General features: G+C 42.3%; 1 protein-coding gene across 1 annotated transcript; it reads left to right on the forward strand.

The window, feature by feature from the left end:
• The first annotated feature begins 827 nt into the window (after window positions 1–827).
• Window positions 828–14,123, forward strand: Saysd1 (SAYSVFN motif domain containing 1). Its single transcript, XM_020186331.2, has 2 exons — window positions 828–1,140; window positions 6,623–14,123. The coding sequence occupies exons 1-2, from the start codon at window positions 934–936 to the stop codon at window positions 6,974–6,976; spliced, it is 561 nt and encodes a 186-aa protein (XP_020041920.1). The 5' UTR covers window positions 828–933; the 3' UTR covers window positions 6,977–14,123.
• Window positions 14,124–19,030: the final 4,907 nt, after the last annotated feature.

The raw sequence follows: 19,030 nt of genomic DNA on the forward strand, positions 1-19,030 counted from the left end.
CACTGGAATCCCTACTGCCTGATGCAGTACATAGCCTTAGATAAACATTTGTTAACTGAAAGACTCCATTTAGTTTGTCTAGCTAAATGACCAAGATGTAACAAATATTTGGGTCTTAATCATGCGGTGCTTCATAGATGCTTAGAACTTTAAAGATCTATAAAAATTAGATCTGGATTGTGTCATTTTGGGTGAGTACTAATTAAGGAAGGGAGCAAAGAGCTCCCAGAGTCCTTTAACAGGACTGTGTTCAAGATTTTATCTGAGTGGTAGTTACATAGGCACATAGGTTAGAAGAATTGAGGATTCACTTAAGATTTGTGTATTTTAAGTTGCACCCCCCATAAATTTCTAAAAATGGTTTCTGATTTATCCAGACTTTCCAGTTGGCATGAGTAATGAGAGGACTGCTCAGCCTGCTTTGTGAGCAGTGAGAAAGTCACTCTCCAAGAACCAAGACTGTCATTCCCTGATAAAAGAAAAGGGAAAGGGGCAGGATGCAGCCTGTCGTTCTGACACCAGAAACTTCCCAGAGATCACGGGTCTTCTTCCAGGTCGGGGAGCCACCATTCCTCAGTCTGTGCCCAGCATGAGCGTTCAACTCTGCAGGATGCTGGATGTATCAGAACCAAGCCAGCGCTTCCCAACGAGGAGCCAGGGGCAAGCGCGAGGAATAACGGGACCGTCCTGGTTTAGACTCTTAACCATCTGAGCTGGGGACGTGGCCACAGCGTCCACGTGCGCCACAAGAGGAAACAGCTCCGGATACGTCACACACCCACGGAAGTCGGCCGTCGGGGTGCACCAGCGCGCAGGCGCAGCAGAGCCACCCGCGCAGGCGCACGACGGCCGAGCGCCCGGCAGTGCGGGGACGGACCAGCGCGCGAGCTGGCGGGCGCGCGCCCCGGGAGCGCGGGGAGCTAGGCGCGCGCCATGGAAGAGCGGTTAGCCGAGTTCCGGGCGGCCCGCAAACGGGCTGGACTGGACGCCCAGTCCAGCACTTCAAGCCAGAGAGCACAAGTTTCGGGAGAGAAGGCGGAAGCAGGGGAGACTCCAAAGGCCAACCCAGGCTGGCTAAGACGGTTCCTGGAGTGGAAACCGAGGCCCGTGAATGACCGGGCCGGGCCCAGCCTCGCTCAGGTGAGGAGAGGCCTCGCCCCCGGGACCTGGCTTTAGCGACACCGCCGTGGCCTACCTGGAAACTCCGCCCGTGGCCCCGCCTCCGCCCAGGGAGCATGCCCACCACGTGGTAGTCGTAGGCCCCGCCCCCTCCAGGGAAGGGCACGCCCCTCCACGCGTTCTCCGGGCGGCTCCTTCTGGCCCGGCTGGGCTGCTGGCCTCTCGTTTCCTGCAACACGTGTCAGCAGTGACACGTAGCTTTGACTTTTTCTTTCCAGCCCGCATCTCGTGCAGCTCCAGGTTCCAAGCAGAAAAAGCGAGGGTCTGGAGTCCTCTAAGAAAGCGCATCTGCCCTTGACTTGTTCATAGCGAGTTATCGCTGTGACGCCCTGTGGCTTTGGGAAACCTCCCAAACCTCGCGGAGCCACAGCCCTCTGCTAATGGAGGGTGACAGGTCTAATTGGATACTGATCAAGTGGCAGTAATTAGGGCGTCACGTTATTCGCACCTGGAGCACATGCAGCCAGTAGCCCAGACAGCCTGTGTTTTAGAATTGGGATTTGAATACAAAATTTGTAAAAGTGTGTTAGCTGTAAGTACCAGTGGTGGCATATTCTTTTGGACTAGAGAAGCTTATTCAAGTTCAATAATGAACGATCAAGGTGGGAAAAATATTTGGATCAGTGTGATAGTTGTTTCATCTTTATTTCTTTTGCTAATCTCTTTATTTTGCAGATGAATTTAATTTGGATCTCTTTGTGTCTTCATTTAGTTTTCACTTATGAGGATAATGCAAGGTGACTAGGACTTGTGTGTGGGAATACAGGATTAAAGATACCATGGGCAATTCCTTTTAAAGATAAAAATTGCCAGCTGGCAGAGTGGCTCAGGTGTTAAAGTGCCTGCCTAGCAATCATGAGGGGCCATGAGTTCAAACCCCAGAACTACTAAAAAATAAAAAAAGACTGGTCTTAAAAATTGCCAGGCATGGTAATCCCAGCACTTGAGAGGCTGAGGCAAGAGGTTCCAGACCTGTCTAGGCTACATAACAACAAAATCAAAATGTACTGGAACAGTATACTTTGCTCACCTTAAAAATATTTCCCTTAGGTTCACCATACAATCTAACTGTTTTTTAAATCGGGAAGAACTTATTGTTACTCAGCTTTGATTCAGTATTATTCTCCACAATCTGCAGGGCTCCCACTTAATCGCAGAAAGAGATGGAGGGTGCAGCAGAGTTCAACAATCCATTTCCTTTCGTGCAGTTTGTCTAATTATCTTTGGATCACTGTTGTTGCTGAGAACTCACAGAGCATAATCGCTCAAGATTTTAGAATCCATTTCCCCTACTCCCTTTTCCCCCCTGCAGTCAAAAAACAATGTCTAACCCACACAATGAGCTTTTGACTGTATGTCTCATTTCCAAAGGAATATGAAACATTGAGTTGGACCCAGAGAAGCTGAACTGGAAGAAAGCTTCCATTATTAAAAGCCAATGAATGACCTGACACAAAGATGAGAGGAAATGCCGGGTTGTGGGTTGCTTCTTATGAATTGCTCTTTCTACTTGGCCTTAGGCTTGTTTTCATTGACTCTTACCGGGCTGGTGTAGAAATTTTCATTAAAAAAATTTTTTTTCCAACTTACAATCTATCTCTACTTAATCTTGATGACATACTGTGGCCTGTGATTTCTTTTATAATTTGTGTGTGTGTGTGTGTGGTACTAGGATTTGAGTTCAGGATTTCATGCTTGTTAGGTAGGTGTTCTACTGCTTAAACCACACCTCAAACCCTCTAATTGCTTCTTGTCAGTAGTTATCGATAAGTAAGTATCACATCCTTCCTTCCCCTCTTCCCAAATTTTGCCTGGAGAAAAGCAGTCCCCTAAAATAAAATACTTAATTCTGTGATGAGGTTCTACTACAGTAAGACAAAAATACTTGTAACTTTTTAATAGCATGCAGGCCTTCTGCCTTGTTCTCCAGCCATGTCACATGCAAGGCCACAGAGCACCAGCCAGTCCCAGGGTCCTTCTCATTCATGCAGCTGGCTCCTCATCTCCCAGCCTTGGCTCAAGCCTGCTTATTGCCTAAATGCTCTCCTTCGGAGTCACCTGTCTAAGCACCACCACTGCTTTGCATCTCACCCCTGTCATTCATCCATTCCATAAGATCCTGTCATGTGCCCACTGCATTTCAGCTTCTGTCCAACTCCTGTGAAACAGCACAGTTAAGGCCAAGTCTGCCTTCAGCAGAATTTGCCTATCAGCTTGGAATGGCAGAGGAATGAGGACAAAATAAGATGATAAATGAAAGGAAATAAAGTAAATAAATAGTACTGTGAGACTAAATTGGGGCTGCTATTTTAAATTGGGCAAGCAGGGAGATCCTCACCAAGGAGGTGACATTTACCAGAATAACCACCCTTGCAGCCATCTAGGAACAAGGCCAAGGGCACAAGTGGTGACATTTTTCTTAGGTTTGGAGGTGATAGCAGGGGAAGGGGGCATTCCTCTCAAAGGGAGCCATAGGTAAACGCTTGAGATGGGAAGTAGCTTCGTATCAGCGAAACAGAAATGGCTGCCATGAACTATGCCCGTGTGCAATGCAATGACCACAGACACTTGTGCACAGAGCTTCTATAGTAGGAGGTGAACCAGTGCTAAACAAATTCCCAATGAGGCAAAAGGTTTCCACTTGTCAGTTTGTTTACATCCTCACTCCCATCTCCCTCTAGCTTTTAACCCTTCCCCCGTCATCCCCCCAAAGGCCCCTAATTAAATAAAAAGGGCTTTGGAGGGGACTATCCTAGGAGCCTAGACCGACCTCATCTCTGCCTATCACTAGCTGTGTCACCTTAAGGAAACCAGTTAACCTCTCAATTTTTCTATGCCAATAAATTGGGAATAATAGTGCTTGCCTCCTGGATTACTGAAAATCAAGCATTTTGGAGGCACGCAGTAAATGGTGATACATAAGTGTTGTTCTACCTGTACTTCTTGAATAATAAAATGAATTCCACATACTATGAATTTAAATTCATATCATCCGAAAGGTATTCTATCCATCAGTCCATCATTTCTCTCCATTTCCATCCTGTTAATGCCTGGTCCTCTCATGCCAGCCCTCCTGGACTAGCAGTGTCCCTAATTCTGCTCTTGCTCCTTTGCTACTCTCTCTCTACATGACAGACAGTAGTTGTAAATGTAAATAGGATTATGTTAGTTCCCTGCTAAAACCTTTCAGAGGTTTCTCTTTTCCAGGATCTAAGAGGCCTTGCTGGCAGTAGATAGTCTGCCTCTTGCTCCATCCCTCTTGATCAGGACACTGCAGTCACCCTGTCTGTCTTGTTTCTAGACAAACCAAACATTTTCTATGCAATGCATTCCTCTTCTTGGGTGAGAGGTATTGTGCCCACAGGTAGATGTTCAAAGGGACATTTTTTTCTTTAATAAATGTCGGGACAGGGATGTGTTGCTGATTATAAGTTTACAGCTTGTCCATTCAGACTTTCCAATCTGATTGAAAAAATAATAAGTACAAAAAAAAGTCCTAACAAAATAGAGTGTCTGTAGCACTATAAATTAGCTGACCAGTGCTTTTTATGGAGATCAGTATTTGTGGTTTCCTTTAAACTATTCATATGAAGAAGAATAAGGAATATTACTGAAAAACTGAGCTAAAGTTGTGCTCTGTGTCGAGAATCTACGTGTGGGATGTTGTGTTTGACTCTAAAAGACATGACAGTTCATGGCCGTTGTGATGGGTATGAACAACTGAGGGATACATGTCTAATAATTAAAAGACACTTCAGTGCTAAACAGTTTGGTGCTCAACAGAAGATTAGTCTCCAGGAGGCAGAGGGCGCCCCCTGAAGACTAAGGAGGACAGGGCCGCCTGGCTTACACAGGGCTCTGGCCTGGAAGGAAGGCTAGCGGGGAAAGCAGAGGAACTGCAGGCAATTCCAGGCCTCAGAATGTCTTTGGGTCACAGCACCAGATAGAGGGATCATTTATGGAGCAATAGAGTGTGGATGGTGTTATAGGAAAGTTTTAGGTTGTTGTTTTTCAAGCTACAAGTCATGATCCCCTAGTGGATAAGAAAATCAACATAGAGGATTCTTCCCCTGTTGAAACTGTTTAAACTGGGCATGATGGTATACACCTATAATCCCAGCACTTTGGAGGCTGAACAGGAGGAGCACAAGTTTCAGACCAGCCTGAGCCATATATATATGATATGTGTATGTATGAGTGTATATATATATATATATATATATATAGAGAGAGAGAGAGAGAGAGAGAGAGAGCGAGCTTCTTGGGGAGGGTATGTGCTAACTTGTGGCAATTTTGTTTATACCTTGCACATAGGTCTGCTGAGTCACAGTATAAATGTATTTGTTTTCTTTCTCTCTTTTTTTTTTTTTTTTGGCAGTATTGGGGATTAAACTCCAGGCCTGGCACTTACTAGGCACGTGCTGTGTCACTTGAACCACTCCTTCAGTCCTTTTTGCTTTCAGTTTGTTTTTTTAGGTAGAATTTCTCACTTTTCCCCTGGGGCCAGCCTCAGACTGAAGTCCTCCTACCTGCACTTCTGGATTTTAGGCATAAGCCACCACACCCAGCCTTAAAATGTATCTTTTATTGTGGGTCGTGCCCCCCAAAGTTGGGAAAATAGAGATGAAGCTTCCCTAAAGCCACCTATGCACCCACGTCTCCCATTAGCATCCTGCATGGGCCCGTGTACTGGTGTCTCTGCTGAATAAACAGAGGGCTTTAGCTTCTAGTCCCAGAGGTTTGGATTTTAACTTGTGGACAGCAGAAATTTGTTGGAGATTTGTGGATAGGGTACAGGGATGATTTAGAAAATTCATTTGGTGGTTGTACATGCGCTGGTTTGGGGAGGGAAGAGATAGGAGGTGGAGAGTCTAGTGAGGAGACTTTGCCCTGGCCTTGGGATGAGTGGCAAGGTCCAGAGCAGAACAGTTATGGGTGGAGTATAATGGCCATAATGGCCGGTAATGGCCACAGCAGTGATATTTTAATACATGAGAGGGACTTTTGCTTCCTGTTTGTGGAATGGTCCCCATTTTAGAATCAAGTCACTCACAATATTTTAACTTATCTAATCAAATCAGCAGACATATGTTGACTGAGACTGTATGGCAGGCAAACGTTGTGACTGCTGCATTAGCAATTACTGGGCAGATTCTGTGTAGGGAACAAATTAGCTTTTGTTAGCAGCAGACTGATCTGAAGAAATGACTCCCATGAATGGGAGCCCATCTGAATGCTGTAAGGTTTTTATTGGGTCACATCCTGCTAAGTGCTGATCAGATTCGCTTGGAGCAGGGCACACAGCTCTCTGGTGATGATTGTTTTAGAGAGGAGGGTAAGAACGTAGAAATCAATGAGCTGACAGCCTTCCTGGAGCAGTGAGAACTGCTTCTTCAGATTCACTTTGCCCTTTATTCTTTCTTTTGTTTGCTATGTGTCCTAGGGAGCCACTCAGCCTGGGAGCAGCGCATCACAGACCACGGGGACCACAGGGAGCACAGCCATTCTTCCACCTTCATCCTGTGGCCAGTCTTTCCTGATCAACACCACCTTCTTGAAAGTTCTTCTCTGGTTGGTCCTGCTAGGACTGTTTGTGGAACTGGAATTTGGCCTGGCTTATTTTGTCCTGTCTTTGTTCTACTGGATGTATGTAGGAATGCGAGGCCCTGAGGAGAAGAAGAAGGGAGAGAAGAGCGCCTACTCTGTGTTCAACCCAGGCTGTGAGGCCATCCAGGGCACCCTGACTGCAGAGCAGTTGGAGCGCGAGTTACAGCTTAGGCCCATGGAGGGGAGGTAGGACTGCGCTCATTTGTAACGCAGCCCACCCTCAGCCTGTCCTCCTCGCCCTTGAGCGTGGACTTGACTTCAGGTACACAGAACTAAGGACCACTTACAGGCTGGCTCTGTGACCGCGGGGTTCTCCTCCCCTTTTTCCCTGATCTGCTGCAGTTTCATCTTTGGTGTTCTCTTTGGCTTTGGTGAAATTCTCTAAAAGACACTCACTGTGGGGCTGACAGGACTTTAAAAAGTTACTGCTCAAGAAAGGAGGTCTCTGTGCCTTATTTGAGAGCGATTTTAGATGGCTAGGGAGGCACTGGTAGATTCTCTGTCTAAAATTCCCACCCATTTGAAGAATGATCAGGTACATCAGGGCTGTGTATTAAATGTGAATGTTCTCCTTAAGTCTTTTGATATTGATAGTATTTTTTTCCTGAAAAGTTTAAGTTGTAAGTTTTGATGGGGATGGGGGTTATTTGTTTTTGTTTGCTTTCTGCTTTGATTCTTGCTTTTTCAGTCACTAATGATATTGGAGTAAAAAAGATTTTTATTTTTATTTTTTTATACAATCACCCATGGTAAAATGTCTTTTAAACATCTCCCTTTTAGAAACTGTCTGTCACTCACTGCCATTACCTTCCGTTCTCCTATGGATTCTGTCCCCAGTTGGTAAAGGAAAATGAGACAAAGTCCTTTGTGACAGGACAGTCAACACTGGAGATCTGATAAATGGTTATTGATGATAAATTCAGCAAGAGAAGTTCTGAATGTGTACAGGGAAGGGCTGAGAGTAGAAGTGCAGACTCACTGGGTGAGTGGGTTTTTTCCTACTTTCTAAGGGCTATAGTCAGCCATCCTTCACTTGTAGGCTTTAGGGAGAAATCATGTAGGCAGGGACCATCAGGCCTGATTTCAGTGATGCCTCTTATTCCTGTGTAATGTTGGAGTTTGGATTCATTGAAATCGGGCAACACAAATCCTCACATATTTTTCTATGGATCATACTGATGAGTAAAAAGACTAGTTTTAAAGCAATATTTTGTCTAAACTTTTTATATTATGAAAGTCACTCTAAAGTTTATAAAACATTGTTAAGAAATAGAGGTCTGTGGATAATTTTTTTGGCCTGGTTTACCAATTAAAGCAAATTCTTAGTTTAATTATCTCTTATTTATTGCATGCCAACCCCTCACTAGGCACTTGGGATGTGATAATGTGATAATGAAGAAACCAGACATATTGCTGGTTGTTGGAGCAGACAGTCTAGCTGGAAGTGGGGTGATAGTTCCATCCTATGGCTGAGGAGCCCTGTGTGCCTCAGCCCAGTTGAACATTCGTCCAGCCCTTTGCTGATTGAAAGTCTTGTTGACTCTCTTTGTCACCCAGGTGAGCAGAGGTCCCTCTAGCTCACAGAGAAGTCTTTTCTCTAAGAATATCTGTTTGAACCCAGCCTGTAAGAAGTATGGGAAACAGATGAATCCCTATGAAACAAGAAAGTTCTGATTGGATTTAAGATGTGATTTTGTTTTATGATTTATTTTAAGTATTTATTGTTTTGATATTTTACTTTGGCCTCTCTGTTTCTTAAAAGCCCAGTACAAGGGAGAAATCTCTCTAAGTGAAGCTCTACTTCAATGCCAGACCAATAACCATGGTCATAGGAGAAAATTTAGATTTTAAAATTGTACAATTCAAGTTTTCCCCTAGAATAAATGTAACACTCCATTATGGGGTTTGATCCATTTGATTATCCCAATAAGTTAGGGATTTCTCTTAATCATACAGGAGACCCAACTTACAAGGGACCTCACTAGCATTCTTTGAAAATGTGCCTGTTTAGAATGGGGTGGAGACCAGATTGCCTTAAGCACATCTTCCCAAAGAGGTGATATGGCATAGCCTTCTAGGAAAAGGGGAGTGTGAACCTATTACATGCCTGGAAGGAAGAAGAGAGGACAGTGTGTATTTGTTGTTCTCATCAGACCATTAAGCTTTAGGTGCAGTCTCGATTCCAAATTTAGGTCTGTTGATCTCAGAATTTCCACTCAGGACCTAACCATTAGCCTAAAGTGAGGGTTCCATTAAAGGCTTCTTCTGTCATCAGGGAAAGAAGTCATGCAGTTCTGTGGGAGCTGTAGGCATGAGAGACGTCGTTTTTCTCCAGGTCTGACCAGAAGATTGGTTTTTGCTCTTGCTCATGGTATCCCATCTTGTCTGTTCCTAGGGACTGTTAAACAAGTCTCTGGAAGGGACCCTAAAATGACCTCACCTTGGGTAGGGCCACATTTAGTACTGACTAAAGATTGTTTGTTTCTAGTGATCCCTGAAGAAGAATCTCTCAGGAAGTTCTCTCTGGAACTTTTGTCACCCTGGGGCATTTTTTTCTTTTTCTGATCTCAGTTGGCTTGGAGCACCTGGAGATCCTGGGGACCTTCCAGACTGGTAGACAACTGCTCAGGGCTGTCTTAGCCCTGTCTGTTCTTCAGGCCGAGTCACCTTAACTGTATCTCTGGGACACAGTCAAGCTGTGCCCTTCCTTTTTTTCCTTTATAAAAAAATCTTACTGTTTGGTAGCCCCAGCCCCTTTTGAGGGTTTTGGGTAGGGCAGAAGCAAATGTCCCTATTAGTACCTGCAATGACCTTTCTCAAAAGCTTTGGAGTTTTACCAATGATGACTTAGAAGTAAATGTTTTTTTTGCTACTAGGATTATACTTTGACTATAGGAGATCCCCCACATTTGCCTTTTGATTGATCTGCGTAGTAAGATTAGGTTCATAGCTCTATGCTTGAAGTTAGGAATTTACACAATTGGACTAGCCAGTGACTTTCTGGTGGGCAAAGAGTAAAATGTAAACTTTGTGTTTTTGGCTGTTGCCACCCACACCAGTAAATGTTTGTCAGCGCACTGGGCTTGGTGCTGATGAGCCCCTGCTTGGCCCAAGTGTCAGTAAGATCCAGTTGGATGCAGGGTGGGGCTGAGATGCCATAGAGCATCTGGCCACCAGGGGGTAGCATAGAGCTTCTGCAACACAACATGGGTCCCTCACATCACAGTTGGTAATCCATGTCACATGGAAAACCCACTGAGATGTGTATCCAAACCACTTGCACTGCTTTTTCAGGCTTTATTTTCACTTTTAAGATTCATAGAGGAAAGGGCTCCTCAGAGGTCCTGGGAAAGGCATAAAAAGCTACCAGAAGTGATTTATTCACATTTCAAAATAAAACAACAGCCCCGCTCTAGATTTAGCAGGCAAAATTGTGGTTCCTTGCCCACATCTGAGCTTTGAGAGGGTTGGGGGTGGAGCTGACTGGGAATTTATATACCTGGCAGAGAAAAATGGTCCTTAAATCAAATAAAGTGAAATTTGAACTAAATGCTTTGGCTTCTATGTCACATACTTTTATTTTGCAACATTGGAACATTTGGGCTAGATAAAGACTTGGATCTCATTCTCAAAATGCTGAGAGAAAAAGCTGAGTACACAAGAGCCATGTCATAAGGTTTAGGTCATAATGTGAGTATTTATAAAGACGTGTGTGCTGGGGAAGAAGTCATCAAAGGGAGAGATCACTTTCAGTTCTAAATTCTATTCACTGGTTCCCCCTTAGTCACAGGTAATACATTCCAAGACCCCCCAGTGGAAGCCTAAAACCACGGTTACTACTGTATCCTGTATAAACTCTTCTTTCCTATATCTGTAATATGTTTAATTCTGAGGCACAGATTCTAATAATCAAATAGAACAAATATAACAGTATACTGCAATGAAAGTTACTTAAAACTTATAAATTGTTTCTAGAATTTTCCATTTAATCCATTCAGTCCTCTGTTAACCACATGAGTAACTGAAACTGTGGCAAGCAAAACCAGAATTAAAGGGGAACTACTCTATTATGTAGGATCTTCACTTAAAAATTCTGTTTCTTTAGCAAGTCATGGATGGAGGTTTTGAAAAGCAGCCTATGGACTACCCCTTTGCAGAGAAATCTCTCATAGTCATGTTGAAATGCAGACTTCATCAGACAGACTGACTCAATATGGGCTAGACCCCAGAGGGTCTAACACCCTAACAGCCTCCAAGGTGTGACCTCTGAGAGCCCCGGCTGTAACTCAAGTGTTGAAACAGGAAGCTGGTTTAGTGATGATTAGATTCAAACAAAGAAAGATGGGGTGTGTTCTTACAGGGGGCAGCAAGTTCGTCATTTTTCAAATTTTTCATTTAGAACACCAAAGCTAGAGAACAACAGCCTTAACAAGCAGTTAACTCCAAAGACTATAATTAAAGGTGCTTTGTCTTATTTTTGAAGTTTTCCATTTTAGAACATTTTGGAAATACAGAAAAGAATAAGGTATTTCACTTTTGTACTTGTGCACATATATTTCAGAAATCAAGAGGTAGACAGGCTGCATAGTGAGAGTAAAAGTGAAGGCTACTTTGTGTTCCCTTTTTCTTTTTTAAGCTCAGAAACCATAGCGTCCTGTAACAATCCTGCTCTCCCTCCCTCCCTTCCCACCCACCTTCCTCCCCTTCCTCCCCCACCTCACTCTTTCCTTCCTTCCTCCCTCCCTCCCTCCCTCTCTTTCTTCCTCCTGTTTATGTAAGGGAATGAGGTGATCCGATTTTCACTTAAAAGCTCTCCCAGGCTCTAGTTGGGAGTGGGCTTTGTGTCTTTCATCCCCCATCCATCTCTGTCCTCACAGATTATTTGCCAGGCTGGTGCTGGGCTCAAAGCTTACAGAGATAGTGTAGTGAGCTCCCTTCCTTCAAGAGCTCACAGGCAAATACAGGAGGCAGCCAGGAATCAGACCACTGCAGTGCCTTACACTGTTAGTGTGACATCTAAGGCCAGAGCTTAAGCAACACTTGGAGGCCCAGGGAGGCTCCCTGGAGGCAGTGACATTGTGCTGAGTGTGAAGAGGGACTGGTACTCCTCAGAAGACAAGGTGGGGGGGAAGGAAGTAGCCTTTCTCACAGGAAGAAACTGCCTGTGAGAAAGGTGGTAGTCATGAAGGAGAAAACTGACCCATTCCAGGACTTGAATATTAAGAAAAAAATGAAAGGAACTGGTGAGAGGCAACTCCAGAAAGGAATATCAAATGTCTCTCGCTTCCTTCCCTCCTCTCCCTTCCCTTCCCTCCCCTCCCCTCTCTCTTCCCCTCTGTCTCTTTACCTCCCCTCCCAGCCTCTGACTGGGATCTTCCTACTTTTGCCTCCCAGTGGCTGGGATAACAGACTTGGACCACCATGCCCAGCTTGTTTGTAGAGATAAGGTGTCTCTAACTCCCCCCATTCAAACTTCAGTCCTCATGATCTCCACCTCCCAAGTGACTGAGATTACAGAAGTGAGCCACCACACCCAACACCAGCCCCTATTTAAATGGACATTTAGGTTGTTTCTAGTCTTTTGCTGTTGCAAGCAATGTACACTGACTAACCTTGCACCTATGTCACTTTCACACATGTGAGTGTAGCTCGTGATAATTTCTTAGATTTGCCAGGTCAAAGAATATATGACTTAAAATACTGATAAATATCACCCTGCGTGGAAGTGAGTGGTCTTTATGTCCCTCTCAACTGTGTGTCATCCCACCTTCTGTTGTTTGGCAGTCTGATAGGTGAGAAATGAACATCTTTCTATAAACGTCTATGGGTGAACATCTTTCTATAAACATAAGAACCATTTGTTCATAAGAACATGGCATTTATGAACCATTTCATCCTTTGCTGATTTCCACTAAGTTTGTTGGAAGTTTGTGAATTTCTTTTGGAACTCTTTATAAATGAAGAAAATTGGCTCTTTGAGTTATGAGTTTTGAATCTTTTTGCTCAATGTGTTACACAATTTGTTTTTGTTTCTATGTGGAAATTTTTGTCAAATTTATGCATTTAATTTTTGACTTCAAACAGCAAAAAAAAATTTTCCATGTGCACTTAGTACTTTCATGTTCTATATTTAGGGTTTTTTATCTGCCTGGTATTTATTTTGGAGTAGGGTTACAGGTGCGGATCCAATGTTCTTTGTTCAGGTATCTTAGCATCGTTTACTGAATAACCCATCTCTTCCCTGCTCATTTAAAAGCCATCTGTATCATATGCTACATTTCTTGTGTATTTGTATCTGCTTTTGGGCTTTCTGAACTGTTCTATTGCTCTGTTTTTTCCACATTCTATACTTCATTTATAAAAATTATTGTAGCATAATAGAGCATTTTAAAATCTAGATGGGCTAGATACCTCTTTATTACTGTTATTTTTCAGTTTCCTTTTTTTTTTTCCAAAATATGTTCTTGCATGTTTGTTTTTTTCCATATGGACTTTAGAATTAGCTTGACCAGGTCCCCCAAATTTCTGTTGGGCTATTTATTGGTTTTATATTAAATTTACAAATAACTTAATGAGAAGCAAATGTTTAAGTTCTTATTTGACTGTTCAAGAGTAAGGTATGGCTAACATTTGCTTATACCTCTATTACTCCTCAATTGCATATTTAAGTTCGCTTAGTATTGATTTTACTACTCCTGTGTATTTCTGGTTATTTTATCCTTCTTTTACTATAAATAAAATAGGAGTTTTTTTCTATTATTTCTTCCAAATAGTTATGTGTATATGTTTGTATGTATGAAAGCTATTGATTTGGGTTTATTAATTTTGTATGTGCCATTTATTGAAATTCTGTTACTAATTTTAATGGTTTTTCAGTTGATTTTTCTGGAATTTCCAAATAGGGAATGATTTCCTTTTCAAATAGTGTAAAATTTTCTCTTTCTTTCCCCAATTTCTATACCTTTTGTTTTCTTCTTTGTCTAGTTTCATTGGCTAAAACATCCAAATGTTAAGTCAGAAAATAGTGGTATATCTTTGTCTTGTTCTTAAATTTTATGAGCATGTGTCAGTATTTTCCCATTAAGTCCGACTCTGACATTGGGTAAGTAGATGGATAGACAAATACAATCCTAAAGGGTTATCCATCCCTGCAATGTGTTATTAGAAGCCATTTTCCCTTAAGAATGGATGCTGAATTTCACAAAATCCCCTCTCAGTGTAATGGAGATTAATCATACGATTTTTCTCTGTGATCAATTAATATAATCAATTATGTAAAAGAGTCACTCATGCTGCATCATTCTCTTATTCTTGAAATAAACCATCCTTGATTACAATTTATTATTCTTTATGGTGCTAATTCTGTTTGTTAATGTTCTTATTTATATTTTTACTAATGATTTTTATGAGATACAGTTTTTTGGAACTTTTTAAACTTTCAGAATATATAAAAACATATTATTAGATCGTCATTGCAGAAGGTCTCTTTTATCATTATGAAAATCTCTCTCTGTTTCCTTCATTGTGTTTTGCTCTGAATTCATCCTTATCTGATATTAAAATCAGGATCCCTGCTTAGCTTTTGTTGGCCTTTGCCTAATATGCCTCTGTCCGTACTTTAGCTTTCAGCCAGAGTTATTTTTATTAGGCATGCTGCCTATATATAGAAAACAGTTGCATTTTGTTTTATAATTTATTATTGTTTTGTTTTCTTTTTTATGTGTGTTTCTCCTCCTTATCCTTGCTATGTAGCCAGATTTCTTCCTCCTCCTCCTCCTGGCTATGTCACCCAGGCTGGTCTTGAACTCTCAGTCCTTCCTCAGCCTCCTGAGCACTGCGATTATAGGCATGCACCATCATGCTCGGCTTGTGTGTGTGTTTATTGTGATAATTTGGAAAGTTTAAATTTTTGTTCCAAAATTATCTCTTTAATTTCTTATTAACTACTTAATCCTTCATATTTTAAAGTAGCATTTATTAACACCCTATAAAAATGAGTATTAAGTTTTTGTTTCCATAGTCTTCCTACTTCTCTGCATTTGTCAACCCCCAATTCCATTTACTTGACTAACTGCCTTTTACCTCCTATTCCACTTCCTTTCCTCATTTAATTAGTTATAGCCTTGCTAATATAAGTTTATAATCTACATTCTGTTCCTTAATCATACCTGCTTTCGTTTTAGTCTTAGTCCTGTCTATCACTGATTTCTTAACATAAAGGTAAACTGAATATATTCTCGTTATTCTTTTGCAATATTGACTTTCACAACTACACCACAATTTTGCATGGATAAATGTACCAGCATTTATTTAGCCAATTCCCTATTATTAAACATTAAGTTGTATCTGATTTTCACTAGTATGAATAGTATAAATCAGGCTAACCTCTTTGAAATTTAAAACTCCTTTCCATTGCTTGGAAAAGAGAAGCCAATGCCTGCTGGAACAGTGATCTCAAACTTGAATGATCAAATCCCCTGGGCATCTTGTTAAAATGCATATTCTATTGGGTGACAGATTGAGATTCTGTTTTTCAAACACGCTCTAAAAGTGATGCAGATGCTGCTGGTCTTTGGACCACACTTTTGTCAGTAAGGTCTTTGAGTACATTTTGTCTCTGGGGAATCTTACATGAATGAAAAAATTCCAGCAGACATCATTGGTAGGAGTGGTTACATTGTATACAATGTCATGTTTCATCAAAGTAATTTGCAGCAAGAATTATTATTTGTGAACAATCTTTTTACAATTTCATTACAGCATCTGCAAGTTTCCCCTTCTGTTGGCGATTTCATCTGATGGGTCATGTTGTGGGTGTGTCCCTGGGAGCCTCTCAGAGGTGCTCAACCTTGCCATGGGGAAGAGAGAAGGCTGAGACCATTGGGGACCAGAAATAAAGCAGAGGTCGGTTGGGAACCCTGAAATTGGGGAGCATTTGCACCCCAATTTGCAAGTTATCTGTGCTCTTTACCCCTTGGGCATGCCTTTCCTTTGGTGGTTGGCTTGTTGTTTAGTTTTTTTCCCACCAGGCCCTAAGGCCTTTACCTATCTCTCCCAGTTATATTTGCCTCCTGACTTTACTTTCCTCTCTCTCTCCCTCCTTCCCTTCCTCCTTCCATTCCTCCCTTCCTTCCTCCCTCCCTCCCTCCCTTCCTTCCTTCCTTCCTTCCTTCCCTTTTGAGCCAGTGTCTTTCCATGTTGCCCAGTCTGGTCTTGAACTCTTAGGTTCAAGTCATTCTCCTGCCTCAGCCTCCCAAGTAACGGGGACTGTAAGTGAATGCCACTGTGCTCTGCTCCTTGACGTTCATGTCAGAGCTTTAGCAAACTTTCTGTAAAGGGCCAGGTGGTAAATAGGTTTCGTTGGCCACACAGCCTCTGTTGCCACAACTACTCAATTTTGCCATTGTAGAGCAAAAGCAGCCATAGATAATATGTAAACAAATGAGTGTGCCCATAAAACTTTATTTATAAAACCCATGCTGTAACACATTAGATAAACTTTAGTATCTTTGCAATAATTGTTCCCTTTGGTGTGAACTCAGTTCCCACTTCCCCAGATGATCCTAGGACCTGCTCCCTTACTCCAGCCAGGTCTCTCAGAGGTCACTCCATTAAACAGTGCTTCCTTGGCCATCTGGTCTAAAATAGCACCCTCCCCCATATGTCCATGTCCATTTCTTTTCTCCCTTGGTAAGTACTTCATTTAGCTGTTTTACAAATAACAATAATCATATTTTAACAACTCATGGAGAAAAGCATATGTATCTACAGGAAGAGTATTTTTTATACATGTAGAAGTTCGTTTACAGTGGACCATCTCTAGGGATAGAAATAGCCTTGTTACACAGTTTGTTTTAATTGTATTACTTCTAATGATGTCCCCCCCACCGACACTTATACTGAGTTTGGTGGTGCCAAGCCTATTGTGAAATGGCACAGGGCAATATGAAAGAATGTCTTTGTTTTAGGTTCTTATCAATGAAAAAATAATGTCTTTGTCTCTTCTGGCTCTTCTTGTAGCTTATACTAGGTTCTGCCCTTGTGTGTGATTGTCAAAGAACTACTTATGAGGTGGAGAATTTCTACACAATTTGCCTGTTTCCTGGAAGTGGCAGGAGAAGCCTTGTGGCCTAAGAAAAGGCTTAGGCCTTTTCAGGGCAGGTAGGGGAACTGGGGGAAGACCTCTCTTGAGGAAGATGGTCAAATAGGTAATTCATGTTAGCACCACATAGCAGCTTTGGCAGGTCCAGCCCCAGGAGGAAAGAGATCAGATTCTCAAGTTTCCATGACCTCACTGCTGCAGCCTTCAAAATCTAACCTACCTCAAGGCACCATATTGAGAGCAGCCAAAGAAAGTCATTCTCCATGTCTGTGGTTGACACAGAGAGTGCATGAGCCCACAAGTCATCATGGAGATGGCCACAATTTGGGGCATTACTGGGATATGGATGGCTTTGAAGCAGGCTAGCAATAGAGATTTTGGGACTCTGGCCTGGCAGGTGACATGAGGCATGGTTTTTCCCAGCGCATTTCATGTTTAACCCCTTTTCTCAGCCCAGTACTATCTTTTGCAGTTTTAAGTTGTAAAGATTGTGAGACAGAAAGCCTTGAGGCAATTCCGCCCTACCCTCCATTCCCTCTCAGGTAAAAACCTTCATGCATATAACTGAAATACCTGAGAGCTAGTAGCTAAGTGCATGCAGAGAGTGAATCAAACCTGTCAATCACCCCAGCCCATTCCACAGAGACTGCCCAGATTTTTCCTGCTATGTGCCCTTTGAATTTATAAAAGGCTCTTTGAACAAAGACCCACAGGCACACTTCTATCCCACCTGGCCTGGGACATCACTATTTTCTCTAAAGTAACTTTCCTTCACTACTGGTTTGAATTCTTCCCATGAGGGAGGCAAGTACCTAGGCATCTTCTCAACAGAGTTTTTCAGAGACTACCCATCTGGTAAAGCTTGGCATGCTCTCAGGGGTTCCATACCACAGATTCAAACTGCCTCAAGAGCTGTCACATTTGTCTTGTAAGGAGTGGCACCAGAACTGAGATCAGGTAGAGTTCAAGGTCAGGAAAGGGAGTGTGAGAGAGCTGCCACGTGGTTCTGGTACTGAGGCTCCATATTTGTGGGACCTTTTCAGGACTGTGACACCACCAGGCTTTGGTCAGCAGGCTGTGTGATCATTACCAACTTCTGGAAGGCAGTGGTTTATAAATACCTTATATAACACTGATATTACATGTTTTTCTTGACAGCTAGGAATAGTCCAACACAATAACATTAATGTAAGTGGTTATTTTATGAATGTGTATAGGTGTCTTTTCATCTGTACTTTTAACTGTACTTTTCCAAACCATGTCATTGAAGGACTTTGGTTAAGCTTGGCCAGGATGTCTTGGCTTTGGTGTATATCCCTTGCATTTCAGTTTTCTAGTGACCACCTCAACACCAAGATTTGAAACGTGAAAAAGCCTGAGGTGGTTTCATTGTCAAGTGGTATTTAATTGGTGGGTACCAGTGGGGTTCATTAGAACTGTGAATTCAATTTCCTACAAATTTTGAAGGTTCCAAAGCTTTCAAGGGGGCAAAAATATGGTTATAAAATATCCATCTCTTCCAGCCAGAAATATACATAATGGTTACAGATTGTTGAAAATTACACCTAACTAAAAGGTAATCATGTCCTTTTTGTTGTAGCTGTTAAATTTGTGTACTCATGTTCCCAAGTCCTGACTGTGTTTCTGACGCCATCTTAGGTCACTGGAATAGAAAAGTCTCCTGAAAACATTATTTACCCCCTCAAGCCCTTGTTCTTTTCCCCTAGAGATTTGGAAAGTTTATAAGAAGAAAAACCCACAAAAACTGCCTGCCAATCCTCTCTGTATGTTACCTTCAGCCCCAAGGTAATCCATTTCTTGGCAAGGGACTGCTTAGTGTTTGTAATTCTCAGCTATCGATTTTATTCTTGGTTGGAGGTTGTACCACAGATAAATTCTGAAGTCCACTGGCCCTACACAAGGGGGAGCCACAGTAATCCATTCTAACTGGTGGCAAGGGTGAGATATAAAAGTGTTGGTGGATTTGCTCTAGGCTGTGGGTCTTTTTCTCTTTCTAAAATCACTGTGTTAGTTAACATTAGCCTTCGTGCCAAAGGAAATAATCTACCATGGCTTGGGAATTAGAGCTCTGCAGGAAAAGAGCTCAGATTTATGGAAGGAGGAGTTAATAACATTGACTGG

The sequence above is a fragment of the Castor canadensis genome, chromosome 8 (genome assembly GCF_047511655.1).
Source record: "Castor canadensis chromosome 8, mCasCan1.hap1v2, whole genome shotgun sequence".
NCBI classification, from domain to species: domain Eukaryota; kingdom Metazoa; phylum Chordata; class Mammalia; order Rodentia; family Castoridae; genus Castor; species Castor canadensis.

Bases quoted from the DNA above. Each gene is read 5' to 3' on its own strand.
- Saysd1 (XM_020186331.2), top strand. From the start codon at position 934: ATGGAAGAGCGGTTAGCCGAGTTCCGGGCGGCCCGCAAACGGGCTGGA. The intron at 1,141-6,622 runs GTGAGGAGAGGC...TATGTGTCCTAG, and splicing joins CCGGGCCCAGCCTCGCTCAG to GGAGCCACTCAGCCTGGGAG.